The sequence below is a fragment of the Adelges cooleyi genome, unplaced genomic scaffold (genome assembly GCF_023614345.1).
Source record: "Adelges cooleyi isolate 19-005CV unplaced genomic scaffold, UGA_ACOO_1.1 ACOO_flye_CR_arks_rails_tigmint_CR_PRNA_651, whole genome shotgun sequence".
Classification (NCBI taxonomy): Eukaryota; Metazoa; Arthropoda; class Insecta; order Hemiptera; family Adelgidae; genus Adelges; species Adelges cooleyi.
The window spans coordinates 15714550-15726744 of NW_026096352.1; the positions used below are offsets into that span (position 1 = coordinate 15714550).

Genomic DNA, 12195 nt, shown 5'->3' on the forward strand with positions numbered 1-12195 from the left:
TCTACAAAAACATGATATTTTTTCGAATTCAAAACAAGGTCTTACATCCATAATGAAAATAAACATATTAGAGGAGACAGATGATCTTAAATAAATCTGAAAAAAATCAAAGAGGCTATAAGTAAAATAAAGTATTTGTTTTTCCAAGGTTTCCAAATCTTAATCATAATATTTGATTAACCGTTATCGTTATCTATAAAATGATCGGACGCGTTTACGCGCCCATAACACTACACAATTAATTTTCTAGGGACCAGTGTTTGAATAATTAAATTTTTTATTTGCCTATTAATATTTTTTCTTCGATATTTTGGGAATCAATTGCTAACTTTAACACTTAAAATCTCCTAAAATACTGCGAAAAATAATGGACGTTTAACTTCTTGACCTAAATCTCAATGTAATATGTAATCTCAAAAAAAAAATAATTAAAAATTAAAATTGTACGCAGGATGGAGAATTTGCAGAACGTTAGAAACAGCTTATCGGTAAAAGGGGTAAAGTTAATCGAAAATAATAATACAAATATACACACGGTGTATATTTTATATGTCGTTACACAAACATGCACTCGATAATAACCGTTGGTTACACTAGAACTGAGTAAAAAAAAAACAACATTCCTTGTACACGATCGTGTTATATTCGTCAAAATACTTACCGGTCCATTGTTTGTTTGATTATTTCTACAACACAGAGGAGCGTGAGTACGAGATGGACGAGATCATCATCGAAAAGAATAAGGATTCGGAGAGACTGAGGTACGCCATCGAGATGAAAATGATGACCTCGCAGATAAAGCGCGTGACGGGCAAGCCGAGTACTCTGGAGAAATTCGATCGGCTCATCCAGGACAACGAGTCGGCGCTGAGAAATCACATGCCGGACAAATTGACGGTTTTGTGCAAGTTGTTTTCCGACACCGACGTGGACGTGTCGCTGTACGCCATGACCGACGACAACGAAATGATGGAAGAGTGTTTCGACGAGTACTCGCAGACGGACACGGTGCACACGGCCGAATCGGCTGGACACCACCAGTACGACGACCACTCCAGAGACGCGATGAGCATGTCCGAGAAGAACACGCTGTTCAGCGAGAAACCGCCGAACAAGGCGGACGACAGGAAACTGGACGAGGAAGACGCGGACGCGGAGAAGAGCGACGGCGACGAGGAGGAAGAACCGCGTTTGGACAAAGGCGACGGCGAGGCGGTTCAGACGGGCAAGGCGGAAAAAATGGTCGCGACGAAGACGGCCCGAGACATGGAAATCATTGCCGGGCTGCTGTTGCCCGTCGCCGCGAGTTCCGAGGTCGATCGGTCGGCGCACTCGTCGGCTGTCGAGGAATTCGACTACAACTACGTCCGTCTGACCGCGGTCGAAGCGCTGGGCGTGGCTTCCGTTCTGGACAAAGGCCTGGATCAGCTGGACGTCTTGGACTCCATAGACAAGATCTACAACGTGACCACGGACCCCGAGTACACCCCGTTCGCGGTGAGAATGCAGCGGGATCTGCACAAGGACCCGTTTTATTTGACCGACACTTGTAAGAGAAACGACCGGGTGCTGGACAGAATAGGGCCGGAAAAATTGCAAAAAGAACGGTTGCTCTTGTTGAAAATACTCAGGCGACTCTCGCAAGAGTTGAAGACGTCTAGGACGTTCACCTGTTTGCACAGGATCAACTATTCGATGCTGCGTTCGCTTCAGGACGAGAAGGCGCTGGAATCCGAATGGGCGTACAATAAACAAAAATTAGCAAAACTGTTGAAACGAAAAGCCGAACAGCAGCAAATATTCGAAGTAAGTCCGAAATTTGTTGAACGGGTACAGTTAAACCTCTGTACTATGAATGGCCACTATATTTTACATAGCGGTAGCTTTTAGCTGATATACTTCAGACTATATGAAAACAGTAAGTTAGCTCACTCGACATGTAAACAGAACTGAAAGTCAAATCAGTGTGACCATAGTTTAGGCATCAAATTTCGTTATAATATTATAATCGGTTATCGTTTAAATGTTTTGATTAATAAAGAGTTAGTACAATAATATTATTGTAAAATATCTGCACAATATTTTATAAAAATTCATGCGGCTACACTCATCTCCTCAAGACCGATTAGGGAGTTTTTTTTTTTAATTCTTTTATTTTCGGCCTAATAAGCTATCTGTTTTCATATAGTCTGTGATTAAACTAACACAGGTCGTACCTAACACTGTGACCATATGCCATCCGTCAAAAAAAACACACGAGATATGAATAAATACAGCTAGCTTAACTCTGTAAATGCACGTTAGAAGTACGACATCGATATTAGTGAACCAACCTAATCCCTATTTGATATGAATTTTAGTTGACAATTTGGAAATAATTTTCACGCCATACAAACTAAACCAAACGAGAATTATCGGATATAATAATTTCATTAATTAGCATTAAAATACAATGTATTAATCATAATATGTGACCCTGATAACATTAGCGAATTTTGGAATTTAAGAGTTTGGGATATTGTAGGTAAAATATCACATAATTATAGGACAAACAAATAAATTCATATTGAGTTAAATGTACAACGTTCTTATGCCCAATTGCATGAAAAATTCATCAAATTTACGTTTTTTTTTTAAAAAACATAGTGTTGGTTAATTTTTCATAACATATAGTTCAGATCAATAATCAATCATTCGATAAATAATTTTAAAATAATCGATTAATCTAATAATTGTCAATAATTCAACGGACATTAAAAGTCGGCCAGTCAGCAAAAAAAATTTCACTGATTTAATTTAATTATTTGTGAAATTTCTGGTTTTTAATCATAATTGAATAACTTCAAATCGATAAGTTTTGGCGCAAAATTGAATGGGTCTCACTAGTTAGCGGGTATGTACCGGGCACAAAAAGGTTACCACTCTGGTTACTATATTTTGATAGTGTGGAAAGCAAATCATACTCGAATATCAAACACATTGCTAAGCTAAGATATTATTCTAGTCCTAATTAAAGTGGAATTACTTCTAAATTTGTACGGTGGATTTTTAAAACATAGTATAATCGATTTACGTTGAAAGAAAAAAAATATCTAAAACCCCAAGAAGAGTGGAATCTTATTTTATATTTTACTTTTTTGGGAGTAGTTTTGTGACTCAAGGTGTGACTTTTATTAATTAAAAAACTGAGAAGAGCTAAAACACGACTCCAAACACAATAATTCTTGCAACATTTAATAATTTAATTGCCCTTTGATATTTACTAATGATCATTTTGTAAACATTTGAATTTTGGCCCGTTTATGTACCGAGAGTTTTAATTGAATAGAAGACATGTTTTTTGATGGATATTTTACAAAATACTGTGAATTTTCCAATCGTCTAGACAATATTTCCAGTAGCTATTATTCTCGCCGTTCTCACAGTGGCTATTTTTTTTTTTTCAAAGACCCCGTTTAATTAAATAGCCGAACCATTGTTTGATTATTGATTTGTACAAAATACTTATTTGTTTTATTCGACTATGACACATTTCCGGTTTTTTTTGTTACGGATGTGGCCACGCAGTTATTGGGAGGTTTTACTGTACGCTATAATTGAATACACATGTGTAATACATGGCGATAACACCAGGACGAGACGGCAGAACTCACCACGAAAGAGTTGATAGCCGCCGACAAATGGGAGAAGGCTTTGTTTCTGATCGAGGCCGAACAGGGGTACATACAGACGTGGGAAGACCAGTGGATGGCCGACAACAAGGAGATGTTGTGGAAGGAAAAGAACAGCCTGCTCGAACAGCTGCAGGAGTTGCGGGATAAGGAAGAAATCGAGAGAAACGGCGCGGACGAGGCGAGGTCTTTCTTGGCCGAGTACACCGAACTGTTGAACAGGGAAGCGCAGACGTGGGAAAACAGATACGACACCGAAGTGAGTTTAATGGACGTGCAACTGTTGGATCTGGTCCAAGTGGTCGAGGACACGGACGACATGCTTAAGCAAATGGCCGAGTACAACGATAAGTTGCAAAAGTCCATCAGCGAGTTCGAACAGCGCAAATTCATGAGACAAAACCGGATATTGCCCAAGCCAGAAAAACAACTTGAAGACGTGTCCAACGAAAAAGTTGACATGGTCGAAAATACGGACGCCGAAGAGCAAGACGAAGTCCTGTCGGCAAACTAATCGTGCCATACAAGTCCAATAAGAACACGCGACGTTGTACAGATCGTAGCATAATGTTATTATAGAGCCTGGTAATATTCTGTATACATACCTCATTGCCAGATTGCATATTGTTATCCCACCGCATATTGTACAGCCCTTCCGTTTGACGACTATAACACTATAATATGAATTACTAATTGCAAAACAACGAAATGTCCATTTTTTGGCCAAAACGAGATCACCGAAAAGGGACAAGTCCAGGACCGGTCCCATTTTGCCACTAAAATTAATCAATGTAATAAAAGGTAAGATAAAAAAAGTTGTTATAATACATAATAAATGTAGGTACATAAGTTCTACACACTTTATACTGAAAATTAATAGTGAAACTTAATTAAAATCTAGTTTTTATTACAGTCTGTATTTTAAATGCAACTATTAAATAATTGTGTCATGTGTACCAATTCAACAGGGCTGCCAATTTTGCAAGCTCAAATTAATTTTTGGATAATATGGAGAGGATTTTTGTAAATGTTTTTTTATAATAAGTAAGTTAAGCAGTGAGATAATCTTACGTTAATTTTTAAAACTACCTAGCTCCTTCCCAGTCTGGTCTAGGTAGATTTGTGTGCATCCTGTTAAATTTGTTTTTATGAACTGGTCCTTTTCGACAATAGTGATCCAATGTACACAAGTAAAAATTGAATACCTTTTTCCATTTGATACGATATCTCAAAAGGAGTTGTATTAAAAAAAATTAAAATAAAAAAACATACCTAGGCAATTGTACAATTATAACGTTTAACGTTGAACAAGATGTCAAAAGTAATCACAAAATAATATATCTATTTATTTCATAGATTGATTTGTTTATGAAAAATCCGGTAAGGCGTAAACGATAAGTTAAAGACTAAAATCCTCAGGGCGTCTAATAACCCGGAAATTATGTGTTAGCACTAAGGAAGAATAAAGTTATGTCAATTATTCTGAGCTTGGCAGAGATCAGAGTGGGAACTTGGGACACTAAAAACCTTAAAACTTAAAATTAGTATTTTTCAAAATACCTACATTTATTTTTTAGTGAGAAATTTGTTGAAATAAAAATAAATGTAGCACTAATTTTAATTTTAAGGTTTTTAGAATCCCAAGCTCATTCCTAATCTCGGCCAATGATTATATGGGGGACTTGAATCTTGATAGTCAATATGGAAACTAAAAATTGAATTAATTGAAATGTTTAAATGTTGTTGAACGTTTTGTTGTTATGAGTTATCATAAAAACTGAAGTTGACCAGTTCTAACTTAGTTTTTAATTCAGAAAAGATTAGGAGAAGATTAAGATCTTTCCCAAATTGTTTAAGCTAGATTTACAATAGTGATAAATTAATAGGTACATCTTTGGCGGTTAACCAACGGCTTATACCTATCGCATGATATGGTTTTTTTCAGTAAAACACTAAGATCTTGGATGGTAAAAATTTAAAAATGACAATACTGTCATTTTTAATTTACACTAATTATATGCACTACATGGAGGCATTATAAAAAAAAAACAATTAATTAAAAACTATATAGAGTAGGATAACATAAGTATATTAGTTTCTATTTTCGTGAACGTGTGTAGCGCAGTGGATAAGTCGTCGAACTCTGTACTGAAGCTATCCGGTCCAATTCCTGTAGTCTGTGAAACAGACGTTGACCGGCAAATCACATACAAGTCCCGCTCTATCGGAGAACTTAAAAAATTAAAATACACAAAAAAATAAGATTAAGCCTTTTGTTTTTATATTATCTAAATCAAATAGGATGAAACATAAACAGAGCCAAGTTTATTTGTTTATTTTTATTTGATTTAATTTAAATATAATGTTTTGTAACCACATATTATTTTTAATAGCGGGGTTTTAAGCTATAACTAAGCGGCAATAATTGTTACAAAATAAAACATTGTATCGTATTTAAAATAGTTAACACAAATTTATAAATAGTTACTGCACCAGAATTGATATTTTATTTGTTAACATTTTTAGTAAAAAAATTATAATATAACATATTCTTTGATCGCATTTTTACTAAAAGCCTTATGAAAATTTTCAAAAAAAAAAAATGTACATAAAGAATAAAATTAACAGCTTTTAGTAGCCCATAATTTTTAAATTAAAATATTTAATCAAATTTTTTTGCCAGTACAATATGTGTTTATAAAAATAAAATTGTCCTTAAAAATAATAATAGTCACATTGTAATTAAAAAAATACATTACGCCAACAGGAATGATGTAGGGACATAAGTCGAATAAAGTCTAATACAATTAAATAAATATGTTAATAGTTTTTGTTTTTTTTTAATGAAAGATTTTATTACAAAAATGTGATAAAAGAAAATTTGTATATATATATATATATAAAAATAATTATTATTTATAAAGTAAGAGTTTCCAAAAGCCATAGAATTTGATCTTTTTCATCCTGAAAAAAGTCAGATATTAACAGATTTACAGGTCAAACTTGATAGAAATAAAACATTATTTAACAGTTAACACACAACCGTTCCCTAAAAAAAATAATTATACTTTTACACATGAATTATCCAAAAAATATTTTAAGTTAAAATTTCTATGATTATTTCATAGAAATTAGACAGATAAAACAAGTAAATATGGGTATATTTATAAAATAAAAAATATAACATTGCATATGGTTAGTCTCGTTTTTAAATTAAATTTGTTCATAAAACAGTGTTTTTTAAAGCTCGAAATAAAAGTTTACACGGAATTAGAAAATATTTATCGAGATATCGGCAAAGAATGAAAGAAAGTCAGCTTTAAAAATATCCACAAGTCTGATTGATGTGGACTTTCAGGATGTTAAAGTAAACAAACCTAACCGAGCTTCAAAAATATAAAATTCTTGATTTTTATTTTTATAGTAATTTGAGAAATTATTAACTATGGAAATTGGAGTGTACATTTTTAATTTAAAAAAAAAAGCAAATGTTTCATATTATATTCTTAAATATTATATAAAAAATGTAAGTTTTAATATAATTTTAATGCCAAGACCAAAAGGACAATAGCATTCAGTAAAAAATATCCCGGTCGCTCAAGTACATATTATCATAATAGACTTTTTAAAGTAAATTATCTAAACGAAAACTAATCATGGCCGTGTACCTGATGAGTTGAATCGTCTGGATATGAATCTCGTAGTTTGCATAACGCTTGATTTAAATTTTCTACTTTAACACATATGTCTTTGACTTTGACTGGCGACATGCGAAGCAGCTGATTTAGAGCCGACAAAAATAACTCATGGTAATTGTCGTCCAGCGATTCCATATTGACAATTATCTGACACAATATTTCAACGAGCCCCTTCGCCACAAACATGTCTGCAATGAAGAAAATGTCTATAGAAACCAATTTCCAATCGAGTCATAAAGTTTTTATCATAAATTACCGGCAACGTCATTGCCCATATGGCAAGTAGAATACACTAAAAACGCAGCTTTCGTTTTCAATTTATTACACGACGATTTTAAGGCTTCTAAAATCAAATTGCTGCCACCCAAATCAATGAACTTCCAAAAGGCCGATACATTGTGTCGGACAAGACCTTGAAAATATGATCGATATTTTGTATTATATCATTGTAATTGGACAAGTGAAAATTATCTTGAAACAAATCAGCCGACTCACCAGATAAGGCGTGTAAAGCCTTAACACGCACATCGTCCACGGGGTCTGTATTTACTAAACTCATCAATAAATTTATATAACTAGGTTCCTCCATAAACTTGTCTTGACAATATGGATTGTGTTGCACTAAGGTTGCAATTAATTCAGCTGTTTTGCATCGAACGGTCGAATGTTGTGACTTTAATCCAGGAGTGAATACTTGAAAACCCCCAAGTTTTTGAAAATCTAAAAAATACGATAAATATTACTGTCAGAATATATTAAACATTATTCAGTAAACATACGATATTAATATATAATGAAATTTAATGTGCGACACTTTCAATAAATGCGCTTATTTTAACCGTGTTATTCAATTTACCTATTGGGTTTTTTTTTTCTCAATAAAAAAGGTTATTGCAGTTTTTTTTATCATAATTAGTATAACTTTTTAGGTTAATAATAATTGACTGGCTGATTTGGAAAAAAAAGTTACAATATTTCAAAATACACAAACGGCAATTTTTATTTTTTATTAAATGTAATATATTACAAATGTACTTTTTCTTTTTTTAAATTACATTAAATTTATCAGCCTGACAACAATTTTTTTCACAATAAATAAACACCAATAGGTACAAATATTAATTTTTTTTAAAAATTACTGTCGTAAAAATCTTTTTTAGTTTTTCGTAAATAAATAGACGGTTGATTTTAATAGATGGATAGATTTTTGAAAAAATAAATTACCTTAAATCCCCCCCCCCCTCACAAAAAATAACAATCTCTAACTTAGAATAAGAAGTATCACAAACAGATTTTGAAATAACTAGACTATAATTATTATTTAAGTTTTAACAAGGTGTAATTTCAAGTTTAAATTAATAAGTACTTAAAAATGTTAGCCCTATAATGTACCTTTCAGATTAAATTTCCGATTCATAGACTAGCTACACAAAGAAATCGGTCTAGCTGTTTGAATGATATCGTGGGTCCTAACAAAACGTTAAATACATCATTGTAAGACTAATAGTGCCGTATTTAATCGGAGCTAAAGTCATTATTTTTTTAGCTGTAGTATTTAAAAAAATATTTATAAATAAATATCACGGGTAAAAAATTCACTTATTGAAATGTTATACAGCAAAAGTTATTTACTCACACTTATGTGAAATTAAATTCTAAAAATTACTAATACGTAAAACGCTACCGTCAACATTTTTAGCTTAGGCATATTTTCTTAGTATAACCTTTTAAAAAACACTTAAAATTCTAACTATATATCAATCAGATAATTAAGCAATTATTTAATTACACCATTATAGTAAAATTATTTGTAGTGTAAAACAATTAAATATTTTTATATATAGCTAAGTAACAAATGTATTTTTATTATTATTACCATTGGCATAGTCAATATTGTCGGTATACTCTTCAATAACATCAAATGCGTACTCATGTTCTTCTACGCTCTTGTTGGTGTCTAATAATAGGTTTATCGAGTTGTTCATTTCTTCCTGCACGTTAACAGATATTGTTGATAGTACATTGTTGAGAAATATTCTTTTCTGAAACACAAGATAATAATACAAAACTTAGACTTTAGTTATTATTAATTAGAAAAAAAGGGGGAATTGTGGCCGGTAGTCATGAGCTGTTAATCACTAATAACCTTGAGAATAGTAAAGTATTTGTTAAAAACTGGTCAACGTTCAGTCAACATTTCTAGAAGAAATATGATACGTCACCAATTAGATCTCAAAAGTAAACAAAGCTGCGACTAGTAACAACAGAATGTAAATAAGTACTAGAAAATCAAACCTAATTAGAAAAATAACATCAACTACAATGTTTCTTAAAAGAAAACTAACACTACTGCATTTTTTCTGAGAAAAGTAGTGGCTTGCGCTAAATGAATCGCTCTGTATGTAATTTGTTCTACAATTATTATAATTTAAACATTCAATGTTAAAATAAAATAATGAAATACAAACATTGCAAACGTCAAAGTACTAAAATTAAACATCTTAAAAACATTTAGCCTTTAAAAAAAAAATAAAGCTTGAGAAACACTTCTTTAATGATCTGTCAAATAAAACAATAATAATGGATCCATAAATAACTAAATTGGGTGTCTGATTGTTGAGTGTTGAAAATAGATCATGACTCATATCTGTCATTCCAATGTGTTTATGGTACGACGGTCGATAAAAATTTCAGCTCAACGTTCTTCTATGCAAAGTATGTTATTTGTCTTCTCGGTAGAGGAAACATAACATTTATAACATGCAACACAAAAACACAAACCCAAAACAACAATGCTAACTTAAAACTAATTGTTCTACAAAATATGTATTGTTATAAAATAATTTTATCTACATTCAACGGGGTTTGGGCAAAAGAAACAGTAATAACCGACCCACCCGTTTTACATTGTTACGTTCTAGTAATTTTATGAACAATCATACGCCTACCTCTTCGATCGATTCCATATCGGTAGAACCAAAGTTGTCAGTTTCGGCGTTGACCATCTGCGTGGTCATCTTCAACAAATCCTTTAAGTTGCGAACACTCGATGGGTTTTCCAAGCCTGCCGACGGCTTGCCGTTAACATCTTGGCTAACAGATTCCGGCACGACCACGGGCACTAGACTGTTGGATGAGCTGCTGGCGTTGTTTGCCATGTTCGATGTAGGTATTTCCAATAGGAGGAGACCTTTTAGCACCGAACTGTCGTCTGAACACGTACAGAACAGCTAAACTCTGGCAATCGGTCGAGCTGTCACATAAACTTCTCAGTGTCAACTGTCAATATCGACCAACGGTGGCATTCGCAAAGGTCCACTACGGCTGGCTGGTGCGTCGGAACGAGGAATGAGAAGTGAGAACTTGCACATTTGACATTTTAATCGGATCAACAGTGCATTATCTTATCACTGCAACAACAAGCGTTATCACAGCATAACCAGCAGGGAAACCAAGGCCGCGACTGATGAGTGTCCGACATTTTGTTATTGCGGATTACGTACAATTATCGTGTGTTTCCTAGGTCAGTGTCATCAGAAACATGGGAGAACTGAATTTATCTATAATGTTTCTTTTATAGTCCGGCCATCTGCCTTGAAAACAACAAGGCAAACGGCCTTTTTTGGCGCCTCGTAAAAACCCGTGTAATTGTTTTTAAGTTTCCCTTCTGGGTATTCTGTGATTGTACCGCAGAATAACCAGAAGAGACACACAATGAGAACAGCTTGGTATAATTGTCGAGAGCATCAGTGTAGCCAGAAATTAACCATTTATGACAAATACTATTCATTGCTGCCGAATCTGATTTTGCACATTTTCCTGTTAGAAAATGAACTGTGTGGATTAAGAAAAATGGCAATTATTTTCATATTGCTTACCTTGATTCTCCCACGGGTGTAGCAAATAAAAATCTATCCCCCATATTAAGAGCCCGTGTTGTTCACGAGTGTCTCTTCTGGTTATTCTGTGATTGTACTATAATACCACCGATACCTTCTACCATAACATGACTATTACTATTAGTTTATTGTTATTACTTGGTATCTACCCAATAAAGTATCTTCAATGAGTTCAACTGTAGCAGGTAAGTAATAATGACGTTATTGATGCTGATTCTTATAATTAATAGCTATAACGTTTATGTAAATTATTCACAATAATTGAGATAAATTAAATGTATTTACAATACAATTTTTTTTTGCGTTTTTTTTTCTTTGAAAAATTCAGAACCGACCTCAAAATTGTGGGGCGACAATGCAAAACATACTATTAGTGTTTTACCGGCTTTTCAGGTCAGGTCATTTTCTGCTGTGCTAGGAATATTTGAGTTATAGATGACGTGAAAAGTGTTAAAAATAGATAAAATATTTTTAAACGAAGTGTTGTTGTGTTTGGAAATTTATATTTCATATACTTCAATATAATTTTTTAAACATTGAATTGCATCAAAACGTACTAATATCAACCAATAGTACATTTTGCTCCAATGGAAATAGTACGTTTTGACTGTATTTTTTTTAAACGTATTTTTGTTTTAAATTATATTTTTTAAACTAAATAAGTTTAAATATTTCAACTAAATTTTAGTAAAAACACATTTTTTATTAAAATGTATTGTGGAAAAAAATTTGAAAACCAGGTAACTTACAAATATATATTATTTAGTATCTACTAATTAAATTTCTCTTTATTTCTTTGAGCTTAGTAAAACAAAACACAAAAAAATGAATATAACATTACTAGGTAGTCTTTTATGTAATAATAAATAAAGTATAAATAAATCTTATCACACCTAACAGGCTATCATAAACTTTAGACGGGAATAA

General features: G+C 32.8%; 1 protein-coding gene across 2 annotated transcripts; it reads right to left on the minus strand.

Annotated features, from left to right (window-relative positions):
• Window positions 1–5770: 5770 nt before the first annotated feature.
• LOC126844428 (uncharacterized) lies at window positions 5771–10764 on the minus strand. 2 transcript variants are annotated; one of them, XM_050582619.1, is made up of 6 exons: window positions 10318–10764; window positions 9246–9411; window positions 7865–8089; window positions 7626–7781; window positions 7340–7557; window positions 5771–5903 (listed from the first exon to the last, which is right to left on the minus strand). In XM_050582619.1, the coding sequence occupies exons 1-6, from the start codon at window positions 10525–10527 to the stop codon at window positions 5826–5828; spliced, it is 1053 nt and encodes a 350-aa protein (XP_050438576.1). In that variant the 5' UTR covers window positions 10528–10764; the 3' UTR covers window positions 5771–5825. The 2 variants fall into 2 exon arrangements, with proteins under 2 accessions (XP_050438576.1, XP_050438577.1); XM_050582620.1 differs by lacking the exon at window positions 5771–5903 and adding an exon at window positions 6326–6635 and having other exon boundaries at window positions 10318–10763.
• Between the last annotated feature and the right edge of the window lie 1431 nt (window positions 10765–12195).